Here is a 21269-nt window from a genome sequence, read left to right on the forward strand (position 1 = left end):
TCAAATGCTCGGATCTGTTTCTTTGGTAAAATTTTTATCATAAGACGTCCATAACCCCAAAGAAACAAACACTCAAAAAAGCCTCACAGCCATCTAGTCAATGCTGACTGATAGCGACCCTTACAGGACAGGGTAGACCTGCCCCGTGAGTTTCCAACACTGTAACTGTTACCAAGAGTAGGAAGACGACTTGCTTTCTCCAGAGAACTCCATCACTGAGTAGTTTTTCCATATTGCAAATCACCCTCAACCTTGGCAGCATCACGTCCACCACATTCTTGCAGAAAACAAGGCTTGTGCTCAGGGATCAGAAAGACGGGGCCTAGCTGCCTGCAGTAACATGTTCATGGTCTGCCAGAAGAGTAACTAAGACTACATAAAACTCACACTTTCAGCACAGCTAGAAGACAGACAGACAGAGCTAACCGTCAAATCACCCGCAGGTGAAGAAAGTCAGTACTGACCCCCCGCTGAGCTCCGTCTGACACTTCCAGCCACAAGCTCTTGGAAAACGGAAGAAAGAAGAGGGAGGTGAGGATGATGCTGAAATTGGATTTGAGATCACTGCTGGAAATAATGGCTGCCGTGGGAATAGAGCGTGGAAAAGCGTCTGGTGATTCTCAGCCCTGGCCATTGAAAGACACTGCCTCGGCGCGGGAGGCTAGAGAGGACAGGAGAAGCACAGTGGGGAATTGGATGGTAAAGGGAGAAGGAAAGGGAGACGCTTCAGGGCCAGTAAGGGAGAGAGAGAGAGAGAGAGAGAGAGAGAGAGAGAGAGAGAGAGAGAGAGAGAGAGAGAGAGAGAAGAAAATGAGTATTGGAGGACCCATAACCTCATCTAATGAAATAAAAATAAATTATGCTTGTTCTACCAATAGGAGAGAAGGTTTTAAACTAGGAGTTTTGTACATACTCCAAATGCATGCAATTAGTGAACAGAGCCTAAATCTTTCCAAAATTGCTGCAAAAGAAAGCAGAGAGAGAGAATATCAAAATCCACCGCTGTTCAAATGTCCCAGTCAGAAGAAATCGGAGCATGAAGAAAACCACAAAGCACTCTCTTAATGAAATTAAATGTCCTCACTCAAGCATCCGAGGCTGCGAAAATACAGCTGAAATCAGAAAGGAAAGTACAACTGGATTTCCAGCCAATTCTCTTTCAAGTAGAGGTCATTGAAAACATCTAGACTTGTGGGGCTGCAAGGAACACTGTGCCCGTGAGGGCTTCTTGGGAATCCCGGAGGCTGGGTTCCACTCTCGAGGAAACGACTAGGGAAGCTCCACCCAAAGAAATAATGGTGAGCGTTCCAGGTAACAAAGATGGACCGATAAAGCGTGCATTTTACAGGATGAAGTAGAAAGGAGGTAACGGTGGGAGAAGAAAACTGACAGAAAAAATTCATTGACTATCCCATAAGCAACATTTAGGAGTCGAAGAATGGCATTAAAAATGGCCACCTAGATAAAATAAATAAAAATAAAAGGCTAAATAAGAAAACAGGCAAAGTAGGGCATTAAAAAAGCTAACTACACAGTGGTCCCTTCTTCTAGGGCATCAGTTCTCACCCTGGGGGTCAAACGGCCCTTTCACAGGGGTCGCCCGATTCATAACCGTAGCAGAATGACAGCGATGAAGTAGCAACAAAGGTAATTTTATGGCGGGGGTCACCACCACAACACGAGGCGCTGTATTCAAGAGTTAGGAAGGTTGAGAAGCACACTGCTCTATGGGAAAAGAAATGAGGCCTTGGAATGGAATGGGAAAGGAGAAGGTTGTGGGCATTTTCTGGGGCCTTAGGCTAACCTACGCTCTGCCTCTCACCCTGCCCAGGAGAGTCACTGTGAGTGAGGAAGCACACGGTTTATTTGGCAGAGTTACAGCTGCGTTTAGTACCTACTTGCAGCTCAGGGCGCAGGGTGCCACCCACAACTGTGTGTCCTGGACCTGATCTCAGATCCTACCAACCCAACCCTAGGGCCGTTCATCCCTACAAGAGGCTCATCTTGTCTCAACCCTGCCTCTGACTCATCTCTTGGGAGAACACATTTGATAGAAAAATCCAGTAGTGTTGGCAAGGCAACTTGAAACGAACAAGGAGCCCCTGAGGTATAACAGAGAATAAAGAACTCTTCCTTAAGAACAACCGAGCATTGGGAAGCGAAGTCAGTTTTTTCTTCTCATCTCAAGATGCGTGGGCAGCTCAGCGCATCAGCTTGTCTGCCTAACTCTAGCGTGCCCTTGCATGACAACGGGAATAGTGGCGGGCTGATGAATATCTCCGTTTATTTTCTTTATTCAACAGAGTGACAATCTCTGCAATGATGCGCTTGTTCTTTTATTCTTTCACACACGGTGGCACTCATTCAAATGTTCTGCTTGCTGTGTTGTACTTTACTAGTAATACTAATCACTGGGCTTGCTACGTGCCAGGCTGTCTAAGCAGGCTCAACAGCAAGGATGGGATTTGAACCATAGCAATCTGCCTCCAGTACCCACACTCATAACCACAGTGTGGTAGGGCCACTAACATCCAGGTAGGTCCCCTATGTCTGTCTCCACAGACACTGCTGCTATAGGGAGAGCTGAGTCAACACAGTGAAAGCAATATGGCAAAGACGCATGGTCCGATGGCTGGTAGAGCTTAGAGCAAAAGGGTGAAAAATAAACAGTCGTGTTGGCTGCAGGCTGCCACTGCGACTCCACCCAGTGACTGGACACACAGCCATGTAGCCAGGAGCTCCTGTTGGACATCAAAGGCAGGAACATTAGCTTTCAAACGCAAGGGGAAAATAACTTGCAACACAGAAAGGATTGCTTTCAACTCTAGCCAAAATGATGTCTGCGCTGTGCTTTGCTTCTGAGCCTGCCCTAGCTGGAAAGTGACCAGTGTGCGTAAGCACAGGGATTCCAGCTGCCCCGCCTGTGCAGACGCCGAGGCAAAAACACAGTCAGGACTTGAACAGGGACTCGCTTGCTTCTTAAAAACCTTCTTGGCCAGTCAAAGATGAATTTCTGGAAACTCCATGAAGAAGAAAGCAGTTCAAAAACAAAGCACAGCACATCATCGGTGGTATGAAAATCAAGGTTCTGTTAAGTGTCCAAACGTCACATTCTTTGGTTTGGTTGTTCTCATTTCTCTCAAGGTCTTTGTGTTCAAATATCATGATGGAAAACTCATATTAGTTAGCTTTCCTATAACAATCTTTAAAAGTTGCGTTTTCTAAACTCCCTTAGGTGACAACAGAAATGGAGAGGGCTTTGCTTGGCCAACCCCAGAAGGGAGATGGCAAGTATTTTCAGCAGTTAGTTCAACATATAACATATAAAAGAGATTGTTCTAGATCTGCTCCCTTTCGATTCCCACATGATTCCACGACTGGATAAGGTCATTAGACATTGCATTTGGGTGTTCAGGAGGCCACCAAGTATGTATTCCTGCTTGTGACGTGGTTGCCAAATAAACAATGGCTTCCTTCTGGATTATGAGATGGCCTGAAAATGCCAGATGGGATCCTTAGACTTGCTCTTTGGTGAGGAATTTAGGATGGCTGTGTGTTTGGGGAGGGGGATGGGGAGAGGGAGACAGTCACTACTGGAGAGGGGAGTTACATCAGTAATTATCTTTCCGTGACTAAGGCTGGGTCTAAATGACCTCAGAAACGATGAATGATGGACTGGTTTCACTTGCCTAGTGGTGGTGGCAGGAGCCCAAGTGTTTGTGGTTTCATGGCTCCTGAAGTTCAGTTAAAAACACTTCATCTCAAGGTTGTCCAGTGATGGTTCATGGAGAGGATCCCTCTGACTCAGCTCTGACTAGGCTTATGTCCTAAGTACCCTGCGCTTAAACTCCCCTTTTACTTCTATTTTGGCAGATGCTTTCAGGCCAGATGGAAAACTCTCTATGTATAAAAATTGAGTGCATCATAAAAGAAAGGTCAAGTCAATATTGAGTGCTAGGTCCATTTAAAATATTCCACTTTAGACATTTCTTAATGTGCCTCCCGGGAAATAGGCAAATTAGTCCTGATGCATGGACCATGCTACCCATCAGTCCCTACCCTGGTGTAGACCAGCATAAGAGCAGGCTCCGTAGCCGACGTCATGTACAAAGAGGAGCATGGTCGGTGTGGATCAGAAAGAGGAAAGGAAAGAGTCAGAAAGGCAATAAAAAGATGAGATTGATAAATGATCAATTTCTTCCAGGTGCCAGCACCATTACCAACTGTTCTGAAAGGGATGATAGTTGAAGTTTCAGAATAGGGTAGGAGAAAAATGTGGAACAAAACTCAAAATCACAGGAAAGGGCAGGCTGACTGGTTGGATAGAGACTGATGGGCCCCCAGGACTATGTCCTTAGATACTTCTTTCAGTCTGGAATGGAACTCACTCCTGCGGCTCAATTTTTGGGGCAAGCGATAGGTTTATAGGTATAAAGCAACACTAGTGAGGGACACACCCCATAGACCAGCAGCCATTTGAGATCAAAACAGCAGCACATACAGAGGACAAAGCTCAGAAGGCTTAGGGAAATAAGGAGGAATGGAAACAAGAAACACAGGGAGGAGGTAGGTTAAGTGGTGTCACATGGAGGGGATCGCAATCAATGAGATGAAACAAAATGTGTTTGAACCATTTCCTGGAAAACTGACAATCCGCTCCACACGTCTTCACCCAATGCATAATGGAAAGTTTTGGTTTTTCTTTTTAAAGTTAAGTCCACTTCCTTTGTTTTCCTTGGTTGTTTGCATCTTCCCTACTCCCTTTTCTATTTGCCACTTAACTCCTAGCTGGTATAAAGAGCCGCCCTCTAAAAGGTGGAATCTGAGACAGGGGAGGAGGTAGACAGAAGCCTGAAGCAGCAATAACATTTGTAGCTCTGGAGATATTCACATGTAATGGAGCCGAGGAACTCCACTCTTTGATGGGGACTTTTCTCTCAGGTGGGTTCATGAACTTAAATGGGTGCTGGCTCATGTGCGGCTTCAGAATTCCCACAGCTGTCCTACGCCATCTGCCACCCAATGTGTGCCCCTGAAGTCCCTAAGGTCTGGGCTTTTCGTGGAAATTCAGAAAGGTCTCCCACTGCCAAGTGACCTGTCTTCTGGTTTGTTGTAGAGCAGGGGCTTGCACGGCATGTTGCTATGCTGTTGAAAGCTATTCTGCCTTTATTACAAAGGCCAGTGGGGTCCTCCATGATGGCCAGGTTTCAGCAGGGTTGCCAGATGAAGGCAGACCAGGAAGAAAGGCCTAGTGATCTACTTCAGAGAGTTATTGACTGGAAAGCCTATGGATCCCAAGACAATATTATCCAAGAGACAAGTTGGGAGACAGCCATAGTACACAGTAGTACAGCAACAGACTTGAGTTGTATCTATGATCACAAAACCATGGTAAAGGACCAGGCAATATTTTGTTTGATTGAATCTGAGATCACCATGATTTGGAACTGATTCAATGGCAATCAACAACAACCATGCAAGATGACCAGTAAGTAAAGAGGGTTTGGGAGAGGTATGTAATGAGTGTCGGTGTGTCGAGACTGGCACTACTGTCTTGGGCATTATTCCAGTGGCATCGATGCTATGCGAGACCTTTTTGAGCATCTAGATCCACATATTTGTCTCCAACATCCAGAATGTTCTCCTCACTTATAGACTCACATCACCAGTGCTTATCAGGCTTAAGAAGTTTCTTTTCTTTCCTTTAATTTCTGCTGAAGCATCCTCTTAAAATTCCCTTACTCCATTTGTAATCTCTGGTCAATTATAAAAATCTCCAGCTAGTTTCCATCTAGCCTCCTCATCAAATCAAGGTGCAAGCATTACATGGAGGGAAATTGTAGAGCTCCCAAAGCTCCCCTCCCAGGGCTCCCACGACGTTGTATTATGTCCCCACTCCCACCCTTTTACATCATCCCATGCTTACAAGCATCCTCCAACAGAAAGAAGCATGGGAGTGAGTGAATGTTCTAGGACACATTGTGAGACAGTGAGCTGAATTGAGAACCCCAAACCAGACCTAAAGGCAGTGACATTTGGTGGAGACTGCGGTTAGACAGGCATGCACCCCAAGTTACGTTCTGTGCCACCTGATAAAGGACAGACGTTGGTTGAAATGATGGCTGACTCATGCAATTATAGGGAAGGAAGTTGTCAAGGAGAATAAAAAAGTGTGAATACCTGTGTAGGTCATAGCTTCCTCCTTCTTTATTTCCTGATAAAGAAAAGTACAATAATTCACGTTAGCTTCAGGGCCCATGAAAGCATTCACAATGTTGCTTCCCATGTACAACATCTAAATCCTAGAAAGAAATCCATACATGGTGTTCAATACAGGCAGAGCACTGGTCGTGCACAGGTTCAAAATGAGGATAAAAAGTAATTAATGAAAAAGGGTGGAAGATAAAAACTCTAAGCATTTATATAAAAAAATGGGTGGGGGTGAAGGAGGGCAGCTGATTTCCAGAAGACTATGGCATTCCAAGTAAAAGTTTAATTGTGGCTAATTTTTAAAAAAGATCATTTTATTGGGGGCTCTTACAGCTCATAGCATTCCATACATCAATTGTATCAAGCGTATTTGTACATATGTTGCCATCATCATTTCCAAAAATTTCCTACTTGACCCCTTAGTATCAGCTTTTTTCCTCCCTCTACCACCCTACCATCCTCATAAATCCTTGATCAATTATATACTGCTATTATCATTTCATATCTAAAGGAAAAAAGGAAAGGAAAGAATAAGCATATCCTCTAGTGGTAGTCTGGATGGTGACAAAATGGAGGTGGATTTTTCATCATTAAGAAAATTGGACTTGGCACAATGGATGGATGGATGTGATAAGAGTTGTATGAGCCCGCCACCCCCCAAAAAAATGATTTAAAGAGAGAGAATTGGTTAGATTTCACTAAGTAGAATGATTTTGTCATCACCCTATGCTCAGAAACAAAAAAAAAAAGGAGAAGTCTATGTTCTTCTGAGGAAAACTATCCAGGTACAATATTTCAAATCCCCCTTATATCTTGTTTACATTCCAGGTAGAAGAAAAGATAACAGATACGGAAGGTGTTGTAAAAGAAGGGAGCTAAATAAGTCCAATAACTAGCCCTGTCTTTCAAGCCCAGTTCTCTCTTGGCGGGCCACTGATTGCTCTAAGATGTCAGCAGAGAGCTGTTGAGCCTTGGCTGAGACTGAGTGCTCTTGCTGCAGCTTTCATGAGGTCACACTGTGAGAAATGTGGGTGGTGATGCTGATCAATGGGGGAAGAAAGCCTCAATTCTACAGACCACATGACCTAGGGGACAGCCTCCTTTATTGCTAGAGATGCCAGCACTGGATGTAACCCACAGAGCACAGACTGGTAAAATCCAGCCACACAACTGAGGACTCCTGGGGACTTCTCCTGAATGCCAGCAAATCTCATTCTTCACCCTTTGGGGTTGACATGACTTGTTGATGTGAATGCCTGCTTCAGCTTCAGCTCTTTCTTCTTCCTTCTAAGGAAAGCCAGTAACCACAAGTTTACAGACAGTAGGAGGCAGTGCCAGGGCACCATAGCGAGTTACACATTGGGCTGCTAACTTCTAGGTCAGTAGTTTGAACCCACCAATTGTTCCACAGGAGAAAGATGAGGCTTTATATGCTCAAAAAAAATATGATCTTTGTTCTTTGATGCCTGATAACTGATCCCTTTAGTACCTCATAATCACACAGGCTGGTGTGCTTCTTCCATGTGGGCTTTGTTGCTTCTCAGCTAGATAGCCACTTGTTTACCTTCAAGCCTTTAAGACCCCAGATGCTATATCTTTTGATAGCCGGGCACCATCAGCTTTCTTCACCATATTTGCTTATGTACCCATTTGTCTTCAGTGAGAGCAAATGTTTTGAGAATGATGAGGGTAATGAATGTACAAATGTGTGTTATACGATTGATGTACATATAGATTGCAATAAGATTGGTATGAGCCCCCAATAAAATGATTTTTTTAAATGTACAGTCTCAGAAACCCACAGGGCAGTTTTACTCTGTGCTATAGGGTCGCCATGAGTCAGAATTGACTCGATGGCATTGAGTTTGGCTTGGCTTCTTTGAGTTATCAAGAAAAAGCTGGAAGGATAGTGAAGAGACAGGCATCCCCATGAACCAAAGGAGAAAAAGGTGGTGAGTTTCACACTCAGACCAGGGAGCGAACAGCTGGTTGATTATACACTGGTCCCTCTACCCTTTTAGATTTCAAGTGAATAAGCTGCTTGAATATCTCTCTTCTTTGAAGCCACCCACATGGAAGCCTTGAACTCTTACAGAGCTGTGGGGGACACTGGACAAGGGACTCTACATCACTGGGCCACAGGCAGGGGCTCAATCGGGGGAGCTCTCAAAATGGATCAACAGAAATACGGCATCTTGTTTCTGTCCCAGGTCCTTTTGAAAAGAAGCTATCCACCGATGAAACACACAACATTCCTCCAGTTTTTTAATGCCCTTCCCCCACTGTCATAACCTTAGTTTAACCTTACAAACCCGGCTAGACCGGTACATGTACAGTGGTACAGATAAGAGCTCGACACACAGAATCCAGGACAGATGACTGCCCCGGGAACAGGAAGGGGAGTTGCAATACCATGAAAGTAGAAAGAAGGGGAGGGGGGCAGATAGAGGGGAACTGATTGCAAGGATTGATGTATAACACCCCTCCCCACCCCCAGGGGGATGAACAACAGAAATATGAGTGAGGGAGGACAGCGGTCAGTATAAGATATGAAAATAATAACCATTTATAATTTATCAAGGGCTCCCAAGGGAGGGAGCGAGGGAGAGAAAGAAGAGTTGCTGATACCAAGGGCTCAAGTAGAAAGAAAATGTTTGAAAAGGATTATGGCAACATAAGTACAAACATGCTTGACACAATGGATATATGGATTATTATAAGAGATTTAAGAGCCCCCAATAAAATGATTTATCTTAAAAATAATAAGATTTAAAAAATAAATTTAAAAAGGAGGCTATCCTGTTTGACCTAGCCTGCATTTGACTGTGGACAACAAAGCCCAGCGTGTTCCTTACATCTCCCGTAGCTGCTGCTCTCCAGAAGTATGGCTTACTAATAGAAAAGATCTGTGACACTGGAAGGAAAGGCTCCTCAAATCTTTCGGCACATTTATATTCATCATCGCACATCTGGAGCTGACCTTGGAGATTAAAAAGATGTTTGGAAGCACCAGGAGAAGTTCCTCAGTAAGTATTCCAAACTATATTTTTCTATACATATGTTTTGAAGGCAGAAAACTGGGTAACATTAGGAATTTTTACAGGTTCTGTAGAACCAAATAAGTTTTTTTCTCTCTCTCTTACCAACTTCAAGGCTTTTAGGTCTTGGGTTGCACTGCTTGTAACCTTGACAGCTTCTCAGCTCCATCAACTGTACGTGTAGCTGGTTCAGAATGCCCCGTTCTACCGTGTGGACTGTATTTGTGAGCTGCAGGTGACGTTAGAAAAATCATTTAAGATCATGTCTAGGTTATCCTACTTCTAACAATTCCCCCCCGAAAAAATATGAAAACATATTGTCTTACCTGGTAAGGATCTGTGTTCATATCAAAATACTCCAAAAAGCCAGTAGCAAACTCGCAGAAAAGAAAATTATGCGTCTCATTAACTGTACGCAAACACCAGTAGGTGTTATTGTTAGAACTCGTGCAGGCACAAAAAGAGCCCACTATGGGGAAAAAGAAAAACACAATGAAAACAAGAATGAAAGCACAAAGGTAGGTAGGCTCTCAACTCCAATATTTCATTATCATTCTCAAACTGTAAGGCAGGTAATTTCTTTCTTATAAATAACACGATTCAATGTTAAAGATGTCTATAACCTTAATCCCTCTCAACACAGATTTGTTATGAAAAATGGGGGTTAGGTAAAAATGGGGGTAGAACGGTGACCATGACAGGGATCAGGTGGTGAAGGTGAAGTGAGCTCTCTCTGGAATGGTCTCCAGAGCGGGGCGAGTGAGCGCAGCACAGGGAGAAACACACTGGGACGTCTACTAATGGCTCTGTCTCCATGTTGAAAAAAGCAAGATGATTGTGTGTCACGCCTGGAACACAGAAAGACAGGGGATCCCAGCGTGGAGTGGAATAGAGAAGGCTTGAGCACAGCGAGGTACATGTCAATCTATACTTGTCATGGGCTGTCTGCAACACTATGACATGAGCTGGGCTGTGACCCTGAACATCGTTAGCACCCCACAAAGGTACATTGCTTAACAGAGCAGTGTGCTTTTCCGTGTTCATTGGATAATCATTATTGCGCGTCACTGTGTGCCACGGACATAGCATCACAGAGACATGGTCCCTTACCTTGAGAAACTTAGGGAAGACAGATGTTTAGCTAAAATAAAGTGTGGCAAATTCTATGGAGCAAAAGTAGAGCATGCTAAAGGCACACCAGAGGGGGCAGGGAAATCAACAGGGGTGCAGATGGCAGTGAGAGTGATGTCGTTGAATTTCAAGTGGAAATAGGTGGGTTTAAATCTTTGATAGGCGTAGGGTTGCATGCGAGTGTAGGGGCAACAGTCTTCCAGGCAGAGAGAACAGCACATGACAAACTCTGAGGTGGGAAGGAACATGAGATGCTTGAAGTATAGAGAGAAGCCGAATGGCTGCAGTATATGACATGGGAAGAAGACCTCCCAGAGGCAGAGACCCCGGGTGGGGGTGAGAGGGGCAGCTAGCTTAAACATGTTGCTCTTTAATGTAGCAAAAACCAACCAATCAATCTATTGTCATCGAGTCAACTCTGACTCAGGGAAGCCGTGTGGGTATCAGAATCGAACCCTGCGCCATGGGATTTCCAGCAGCTCATGTTTCAGAAATAGATTTCTAGACCTTTCCTCCTTTATTCTATTGCATTTAGAGTATGCACTTGACTTAAAGCAGAGACAAAATATACTTGGGGAAGATTTGGTCATCTAGTAGATGTGGGCAACATCTCAGAGTAGGAACTCTGCCGGGGGCTGGGCACTCGGTGGAACAGCATCGGGAGATGGCTGTCCTTTCAAACAAAAGAAATTCTGAAGAAAAAGGGAATCTGGGGCAAAGCGCCAGGATTTGCTAGCATAAATCGTAATAGAATGCTTTCCCCTGGAAGCTTTCTAGATCCCAGGGTTTATACCACTGAACTTGTGGCGTTGAGCGGGAACAACTTACAGTTCCAGAAGGGGGCCGTCTGCCAGTGGTTGTTGTCGTGTGTGAAGCAGGTGAGGCCCGGAAGGCTGCACTCATCCCCTTTCCGCTGGCGTCTCTTCCCCTTCCTCTCCTTTTTCCTCCGGCGGTTCTCCTTGAAAAGCTGGAGCTTACCGTCGACTTCTTGAGCGGCCTCCCTTTTCCAGAGAAGAGATTTTTGTTTTTCTCTTTTTTTAAATGGTCAGGAGGTACTTTCTTAGTTGACACTAAGACTGTGGCTATCAATCTCACACACGTATTTGGATTCATGATGATTAATACCCAGACTCCACAGTTAGTTCCGACTCCTAGTGACCGGACAGGACAGAGTCTAACTGCCCTTTGGTTTCCAAGGCTGTAAATCTTTACAAGAACAGAAAGCCTCATCTTTCTCCCAAGGACCAGCTGAGAGGTTTGAACTACTAATCTTGCTGAACACCCAAGCTCCAGCAGGAGTGAGAAAACCTTATTAACTGACATCTCTCTTAGAACCTCATTAAGCTTTCAAAAGGGTGACAATTTTCTCTCTTACTTACATTTAAGCACGGATGGAAATAAATGTCTAGGTGGGTGGATCCCACTAATGACACCCCTTGAACAAATCTAACTTTCCAGTGATTTGATTCTGATCAGTCATAAGGCCCAAAATTGGTTGGATTAGATAGCTTGGATTAGATGGTTTCTAAAATTCTAAAATAAATTCTTCAAACATAGGAGTGAAAATGTGTTCCCTTTTTCTTCTTTATTAAATCTTAGTTTTCCATAAAGGGACTCAAATACAAAAGTCCTTTCATATGCAAATTTTACAGTTATTTAAAAATATGTAGACGTCTTATAACTTTTAGAAATTACATGATTGCACCCTGCTCTATAAAACTGCTTTAATCACATGTATACTGATACAAACAAGAGCTCAAAACACCGAGAATCCAGGACAGATTGACCCTTCAGGACCAATAATGAGAGTAGTGATATCAGGAGGGGAAGGGAGAGGTGGGAGGAGAAAGAGGGAACTGATCACAATGATCTACATATAACCCTCTCCCAGGGGGATGGACAACAGAAAAATGGGTGAAGAGAGGCAGTGGTCAGTGTGAGACATGAATATATATATAAATAAAAATTATCAAGGGTTCAAGAGGGAGGAAGGGCAGGGGAGGGGTAAAATGAGCTGATGCCAAGGGCTCAAGTAGAAAGAAAATATTTTTTAAAATGATGGCAACAAATGTACAAATGTGCTTGACAAATTGAATGCATGTATGGATTGTGGTAAGAGTTGTAAGAGACCCCCAAATAAAATGATTTTTTTTATAAGTTAAAATAAAAAACCCAACAACCTTCTCTAATCAAGAGTCCACATCTCTTGGTTGATCTACATGGAATACAAAGCAGTTCAGCTTATCTGTTATTGTTGCTGGACTGGCTCCAACTCGTGGCAACACCGTGCATACCAGGATCAGAAAGTTAGGATTCATGGAGCTGCCGCTGGCTGAGTGTTAAATTTCCAGCCCTTTCGTCGAGTCTTTTTAAATCTGGAAGTTCCCTAGAAACCTGCTGAGTACCAGAGCAGCACAAAGGCCTATGCTCATTTCATGCACGCGGTGAAATGCATACGTAGAATCCAAGGAGAACTCTGTGACTTTGCCCGAAGGAGCTGCAAAAGCATCACCACCATCCCTCGGGGGGGGGGGGGGGGTTCTCTTCACCTTCTTGAGCTGTCTACCCTTCTACTCTACTCCCAAAGCAACACCAGTTAGAACCCGAGCGTTCCTCCGGCCTCCCATGGGCGTCCTCACCTCCCAGCAAATGTGAACGACAGAGAGTTACTTACTTGAATGGATGGAGATGACTCTTCAATTTCTCTTCCCTTTTCACACCTTTCTCTTTATTGTAATAGCTGCAGGCAAAGGATTAAAGAGTGAATCTTCATAACCTTTCATTTGTCAAATAATTCATCTGAGCATTGCCACAGAGATAAAAAGCTATATCCAAGGAAAACATTTATTTGGTGTTGACTACTTTAGCTTGCTAGGATTTTTCCCTTTCGATGTTCCGCATCGTTTAATGGTATATTTAATGCGATCTAAATAGGTTGTTGGAATATATGGCAATGCTGATAAATCACTAAGCGAGCCTAGTGACAATCACTTAAAAACCAGTTGCTGCTCATTCTTGAAAGAAAAGGAAATATGAATTACCAGCCTTACGCAGAGAGGAAAGAGATCCGGGATAAGAAAGGCACTTCTAAAGAACAAAAAAAGTGGTGCTAGCTGATCTTAAAACCTACTACTCAGTCATGATAGTCAAATGAGCTTGATAATGGAACAATGATAGCTACAAAGACCAGTGGAACAGAATAGAGAACCTGGAAGAAAATCCATCCACCTCCAGAGACCTGCTTTCTGACAAAAGGCCAAAACACAACCACCAATGAGGAAGGGGTGGTCTCTTTAACAAACGGTGCTGGCAAAATGGGATTTCCAATTGCAGAAGAATGAAGCTCATTCTGAAAAGAGCTCCACATGGATTAAAGACTTGAATGTAAAACCTCTAACAAAATGATGAGTGAACATTAGGGACAAACTTAGGACCCCTATTATGTGCCATACACACACTATCAAACATAAGGACACACACACAGCAGAAGCGGGGTGCCTAGGATCCCCTAACAAAATTAGACACTTCGGTGTCTCAAAAGATTTTATCCAAAGAATAAAACGAGAACCCACAGACTAAAGGGAAAGATGGCAATGACATATTAGCCAAGGGACTAACCTCTAAAATCTATAGAAAACATCAACTCCTCAACAAGAAGACGACAAATAACCAGTCAGAACATGGGCAGAGGATCTGAAGAGACAGTTCAAAGAAAACATTCAGGCAACCAATCAACATAATCGATTATTACATGAAAGACACTAATCAAAACAAATACTACTCCACCCCAGCACTGATATCAAAGTTCAAAACATCAGAGAATAACAAATGCCAGAGAGTGCGCAGAGACTCGAATAATTACACAACCCTGGTGGAGCTATGACATGGAACAGCCATGCTGAAAAGTGGGATGAATTTCCTTAAAAAGGGGGTGGGGGTGGGGAATAGGAATACCAAATGACCCAGCAATCCCTTTACTTGGTATACAGCCTAAAAGAGTAAGAACCATAACATGAACAGACGTATGCACACCCACACTGCAGCGATTCACAATAGCGAAAAGATAGGAACAGCACCTAAATGCCCATTGGTGAAAAACTGGGTAAGTGAAATTTGGTACATAGACACAGTGGGCTACCATTCAACATTAGAAAGTAAAGGCGAGTCTGGGAAACCGCTCATGCCATGCCTGAATCTAGAGGACATTATCCTGAGTGAAATTAGTCAAAAACAGAAGGACACATATTCTATGAGGTCACTGCTATATATTTAAATGAATCAATAAAAGGTTTTCATTCTCCCCCCGAAACAAACATCCAAATCAACCTGATCATCTTTTGATAACGGAATCCCTTTCTCACAGGGCTTTCACAGGGCCACCCAGTGCACCCTCCCTGTCTTCTCACAGGTTTCAGTCAGGGTCATCAGTCAATAACGAGGAAACTACAAGCTCCTCAACTGCCTTTCTCTTTTTCACGTCATTAATTGAAGATGAAGTGTGCACACGGTGTGTTCCTCCAGACCGTGATGGTCACCAGAGGGGGGAGGAGAAAGAGTAAAGAGGAGGGGGCAGACAGGTATTATTTGGGTGACAGGAGAATAATAGCCAATGGAATAATAGGTTGCATGTTGAGCTACTAGTCTCAATGTTAGCAGTTCGAAACCACCAGCCACTCTATGAGGGGACAGCTGAGGCCTTCTGTTCCCCAAAAAAGTTACAGCAGTGCCACTCTGTCCTTTAGGGTCATGATGCGTGGGCATTGCTTGACGACAGTGAGGGAGTCAAGAGGGAGATGGGGAGAGCAGAAACAGGGCAAGATAAGTTGAATGTAGACCTGATGCTCTGCTCTGTAAGCTTTCAGCTACTCACAATTAAAAGTTATAAACATAAAAAACAAAACGAAGCAAAAACCTCAAGAACAATTTCCCTTGAGTTGGCTTCAACACATGGTGACTTCATGTACACCGAGGAGGGCTGGGCTCTGCAGGGTGTTTGGTCGCTGATTTTTCTGAAGTAGATTACCAGGCCTTTCTGCCAAGTGCCTCCGGGTAGACGCCGACCCTTTGGTGGGTAGCTGAGAGCATTCATGGTTTGCACCATCAAACGACCCTGTAATCACGTCAGCTCCTCCAGGTGTAACGCATCGAAGTAGTCGTGCTTACCTCTGCTTACCGCAGCTACACTCCGGCTTCCTTCTCTTCAGATGCCCTCTCACTTCTCTTAAATTCTTAATTTTATCCTGAAGAGCTTCAATCTGCAAAATACATATTTAAACAATGGCTGTCAAGATCAGGATTTCCTTCCCCAAGCACTCCTGACCCACCCTTGTTTTCGGGCTTTCCTACTGAGGGAACTTAAAACCGTTCTCGGGACAATTCCATGATCTTCTAACTCCATTTTTCCATGGACTTCTTGAAGCCCTTTTGGAATGCTAACCACCCATTTGAAATGATTAGTAATTTGGAAACAAACGGCATAAATGAGTCTGCCTCTACATTTCATCCAGTGGGTTACAAATAAACTCGACAATCGCCTTTCTAAATGAACCCCTTTCTCACAGGACTTTCACAGGGTCGCTCAGTGTACCCTGTCTTCTCACGCACAGATTTTCAGTCAGGATCACCACTAAGTCACTAGGAAACTACCAAGTCCTCAATTGCCTTTCTCTTTTTCATGTCATTAGCCAGAAGATGAAGTGTGCACAGTGTGTTCCTCCATGTGGCAGGGCAGGGCCGGAGAGCTGAGTGTGGGTTAGCAATTTAACTTGGGTTATGGATTGAATGTATTCCCCAACGATACATTGGAATCTTAACCTATATACGTCTGGCTGTAACCCTGTGTGGAAATAGGATTTTCCTTGTTATGCTCACTCGATCATAGTTGAGTAGCCTGGGTCCTAAATCTAATCACCTTGAGTTATATGAAAGGCAGATAAGACACAGAGATCCATACGCCTCGGAGAAAACAGATGCCGAGGGAAAGCCAACTAGGAAACACCAGGGCAACCAAATAGGACGGAGACCCCGATTGAGACATTTATCCTTAAAACCCAGGCAAAACTACGTCTCTGTTCTGTGTAGCCACCCGCACGCGGTGTATATGTCCCGGCAGCACTAGGTCATGGAGACACAGTCATGGCTCACCTCCTTATCAATGTAGGCCTTATGATCCTTCCAGGCCCGGGCGGACTGGTACAGTTCTCTTTCACAATGGATTGTATCATTGGGAAGAATGAAACACCTACAAATACAAACAAACAGATCAGGAACAGTTTAGAAAAAATCAGGGAGCCTCTCCATTCTTAATTTGAAGGTCTGCACGAGCGCAGAGTGGATGAATAGGCCAAGGTGAGTGAATGGGTCTCCAGGCCACAGGAGGAGGCCACAGAGAAAGCATCGCGAAGATGACCTTGAAAAACAATGGTGAATGGGAACATCCTCATCAACAAATGTCACCCCAAACTCCCGTTTTGAAAGCCCCCGCAAGTACCCAAGGCTATAAAGGAATCCTGGTGACATCGTGGTTACTCACTGGGCTTTGATCCACAAGGTCGGCAGTTTGAAACCACCAGTCACTCCTTGTGAGAAAGACGGGGCTCTGTAGTCCCTTAAAGAGTTACATTAACTCACAGGGGCAGTTCTACCCTGTCCTGCAGAGTTACTGTGAGTCAGCATCGATTCACTGGCAGTGAGAACAAGTACATAGAGTGGGGAGAAAGAGGTTTCCAAAGCCATGACGGGAATGGCTTATTGGGAGAAATTGAGAGCCAGAAGGTGGGAATTCAGACATGTATTTTGTTCAAAGGAGCCTGCCTTTGAGAATCCCCCTGTGTTTTGAAGCACAGGACCAGCCTCTGTGAAGACAGCAGGTGCAATGTGTGCTCCATGAATAATGTACAAGAAATCACTCTCGGTTCAACTCGCTTAGCAAGTAACGTGAATGACTCTGGGCACAGAGATCGGTGCCAAAGATGAAAAGCCTGGGCTACCTCACCCTTCCACACCCCGCCAAGTGATGCAATTATACAGAAAACAAAAATGTTGGGTCATAAATTCAGAAAGAAAAGATCTGCAGATGAGGAATGCCAGCTGATTTTGGAAGGAATTAAGAACCCACCGAATCGATAAAAGCTCTGCTGGACTCCTCCCTCCCCCTGTCCTTTCTCTGAATTTTCCAAGACTCTCCATGGATTTAGAAGTCCCTGCGTAGTGTGAAGTGGAGCCCTGGTTACACGTTGGGCTGCTAACCGCAAAGCCAGCAGTTCGAAACCACCAGCCCCTCTGAGGGAGAAAGATGAGGCTTCCTACTCCCATAAAGAGTCATCTTCTCGGAAACCCACCGGGGAGACTCTTCCCTGTCCTACCAGGTTGCTACGAGTTGGCATCCATTCAGAAGCAAAGAGTTTGGGTTCTTGGCTTGGGTAGGGTACGTGGCCAATGCCTTACATCTCGTCCCCACCTGCACCATCTGTCTGGAAGCTCACCTGCCGCTCACACTCCACCCTTGGGCTGTGCTTCATTTCTGAGGCCACAGCTGTACAACTGCTCTGGGCAAAAGGACCTCGTCACATGGAGGAGGAGGTGCTGCAACCCCCAGTAATTATCCCCTCTGTTTCCTCGGCGCCCACAAAAGTAACTGCTTTGGGGGACAGGCACCCAGCCTGCCTGTTCAATCAAGAGGTGACAGAGTCGCACTGGTTGGATGATCAGCTGATCATCTTTCATGTGACAGGGATGCCAACACCGCCCCCCTCCCCAGTTTGGGCACCCCCGTGCTTATTTAACCACTGTCTGTAGCTCAGCGCCTTGGGCAGCAGACTGCTAAATCTGGTTGCTTTGTGGCAAAGAGGGACACGCAGATTGAATTCTGCCCTAGTGAACCCCTAAAGTCTTTCTTACTTGTGTGTCACTCGGACAGTGGCGGGCAAGCCCACGGCGTTGCTGTCAGCCAGCATCCCGTCCATGTCCCTGCTGGCAGCCTGGAGATCCCCTGGCCCCTTGTGTCCTTCATCGTGTCGCTTGGCAATGACTCTTGGTTGCAACACTTGCAATTCTTCTTCCTCCAGGTTGATGTCATATATTTCGCCTTCAAATTCGACGGACAAGGAGCGTGTCTGCCGAGTGTGGACAAATCTGGGCTTGTATTCTGGAAGTAAGGAGGAAGACGTTAACACGGAGGGCCTTGGGTGGCATAAAGAGTTTGTGCTTGTCTGCCGAGCAAGGTTGGTAGTTGGAGCCTACTCCCGCAGCAGTGCGGAAGAAAGGCCTGGCGATGCGCTCTCGTGAATCTGACCGCCAAGAAACCCCGGTGCAGCGGGTGTGCTCTGAAACACACGGGGTCACTGTGAGCTGGAATGGACTTGGTGGCAATGGGTTTGGTTGGCTGGGACATTGATTGGGAAGGTTGCCGTGTAGTGTCGCGGGGAAAGGAATGATCACTGAGCTTGGTGAGCATGTTGGAAAAGGGCAAGTGGTACACGCTGCATTGCCCTGAGACGTCTGTGGGCAGCCAATGGCAGGATGCCAGGGTTACAGGTCTAGCCCCACCATTCCTCAACAGGGTGATGGCCTCGGGCCCGAGGGGTGCGTGGGGGCCATCTGGAAGCGGAAAGAATCTCTATCTTTGTTCGCGTGACGTTACCATCTCGACGATGGCATTGTTAATCATCACGTCTCCTGACATAGCACACTTCTCTTTACACGCGTGTCTAACACACACTCTCAAAAGAGAAGCGTTATCATCCTTCCGTAAATACACATCGGAGTGTCCACACAGGCTGGAGAATGCGGTTGTCAGTAATCTTTTATGGATGAGAAAGCAGAAGCTCCGTGTGGTTCATACATCCTGTGACATCACACAGTCAACAGGTGCAGGAGCTGAGACTGTACTGGTACCCGGCATTTCCTCAGCATGCGGTCGCTTTCATCCTAAACATACATGCTTGGCATGCTCTCTAGCTGCACAAATAATACAGGATTACTCCAAAGGAAAAGTCAATTTGGCAAGGCATTCCAGAGCTACCTGACTTTTAAGACCAGCAATGAGTGGATAGTGTGGTGGTGTGGCGGGGGGACGGAGGAGGCCAGTATGGAGTGGAACATTGTCAAGTGTTCACAGTTGGCAAAAGCAGAGCTTGAAGGTGCAGACAGGTGCCCGCTCATGGCCTCTCTGGGACAGGCTCCAATGACCTCAGCCCTCCAGTGTGGGGCTATAATTGGAAGCTGGGGACAAGCTGGCCATGGACTGGGAAATAGAGTGTGTTCATGAGTTCCATCATCGTAGAAATGAAGGAAAATTTAAAATGTCTAATATTGCAGACAGCTTGCAAAAGCAGCCCTAACTGTCCGCTCCACGTGCCCCAACCATTTAAATCGCGGTGCTTTATGGTCAGCGCTAGGAAAATAGTATTTGATTTTCAGGCGAGAAGCTGCATATTACTCATTGGTTCTGAGATAGGGGAATGCCAGGAAGCCAATTTCTGATGGGACATCTTGGTACGGATTAGTCAACTAGATATTTTCTTGGAGGGGAGAAGGGAAACTTCCCCAAGCCATGGTTCTTAGCCTTCTGGGTTCTAGAGAACTTTAGGATTTGTTGAAAAGTTAGTGACACTCAGAAAAATGTACAGGTTCTCATGGAATATGGTTAAAATAAAGTCCACCTGTGGCATTCAGGTGGTAAATGCCAGTCTAAAGGGGTTTGCATGACTTTCTTTGCAAATTTTGGAGATTGAATTTAAAGTATGTCGCTTAATGTGCGTGCAAAAAAGGTTAACTGGTGGAAACCACAAAAGCTCCTGAGAAGGCAAGTTTGGTGATATGCTATGAAAGTCCGCAGGCTTTGGAAACCCTGTGGATCAATTGGTTCTAATCTGCACACATGGGATCAACCAGGAGTCAGAACAGAGTCACTTTGACCACAAAAATGAGTCACTTTGCAGACTATTCCACTAGAGGGCACTAGACTCATTCTATTCAGGAAGGGCCAGCTGGTGGGTTTTCCCAGCTTCTCTAGGCTGCCTGAGAGTTTTGACGACAAAAATGTTAGCCGGTGCTTTTCCTAATGAATTTGACTAGTTTGACCCCGTCAGCTTCCAAGAAGCAACCGTTTGACATAATTTAAAAAATATAAACAGGGATTAAAACACATGCCTTTAAGACCTTGTTTATGATTTTCCATTATGTTAAGAACTTACGTAATAAAATCTTGGAATTTGTTGTCTAGCAACGTAAGGCAGACAAATCATTTCGCCAGCATGAAGGTAAAATTAAATGGACTTAAACCATATTCCAATACCCCTTGGAATAAGCACTTCAGAGCTCTTTTATGTGTGTGTATGTTGTGTGTCTACCTCCCACCCCCAACCCAGATTGTTATTCTCCACGTAAGTGAAAGATATTTTCAAAGGAACATTTCAAATGAATCTCGGAGCTTTCTTATTTAAAGATGCCAACCATTTGTGTGGGGCATGTGGGTTGGAACAAAACAGCCCTTAGACGTATGCATCTGAGATCGAAAATTAAGAAAGGGCGATGCATTAGTCTCTCTTAACATCCATTCCCCAAGGTTGCCGGGCCCGGAGACCATGGCAAGCCCGTGGCTTACTCGCGGTCCCCAGGGTCCTCAGGAACTGCCTGTGGTTTTTCCGCTGGGTCCTGCCGGCTCGATAGCCATTCTCCGCACACGTGCACTCTTTGTCCTTGTCATGGAAGCCACGAGAATAGAGGTTTCGCGTGCTCTGCCGGACCGCGAGCAGGTCACCGGAGCCTTTGCACTTGTGGATTCGAAGCTTGCCAGATGTGTCCTCGACGCACTGCCACTTCTGTGAAAGGCAAGGCGAAAGCGGGTCACGAGACTGATCCAGGTGTTCTTTATTAAGGGCTGTTACT

General features: G+C 45.1%; 1 protein-coding gene across 5 annotated transcripts in view; it reads right to left on the reverse strand.

Moving 5' to 3' along the window:
* The window catches only part of SULF1 (sulfatase 1), a 186887-nt gene that overhangs the window by 1516 nt on the left and 164102 nt on the right, over positions 1–21269 (reverse strand). For all 5 annotated transcript variants that reach the window (XM_075549592.1, XM_075549590.1, XM_075549594.1 and 2 more), the window contains 9 exons: positions 20986–21202; positions 18279–18525; positions 16524–16620; positions 15543–15634; positions 13054–13119; positions 11208–11380; positions 9575–9717; positions 9354–9477; positions 6181–6214 (listed from right to left, as the gene is read on the reverse strand). In XM_075549592.1, the coding sequence (XP_075405707.1) occupies positions 6181–6214; positions 9354–9477; positions 9575–9717; positions 11208–11380; positions 13054–13119; positions 15543–15634; positions 16524–16620; positions 18279–18525; positions 20986–21202 (1193 nt within the window). The remainder of the gene's footprint in view (positions 1–6180; positions 6215–9353; positions 9478–9574; positions 9718–11207; positions 11381–13053; positions 13120–15542; positions 15635–16523; positions 16621–18278; positions 18526–20985; positions 21203–21269) is intronic.

The sequence above is a fragment of the Tenrec ecaudatus genome, chromosome 5 (genome assembly GCF_050624435.1).
Source record: "Tenrec ecaudatus isolate mTenEca1 chromosome 5, mTenEca1.hap1, whole genome shotgun sequence".
In the NCBI taxonomy this organism is placed as follows: Eukaryota; Metazoa; Chordata; class Mammalia; order Afrosoricida; family Tenrecidae; genus Tenrec; species Tenrec ecaudatus.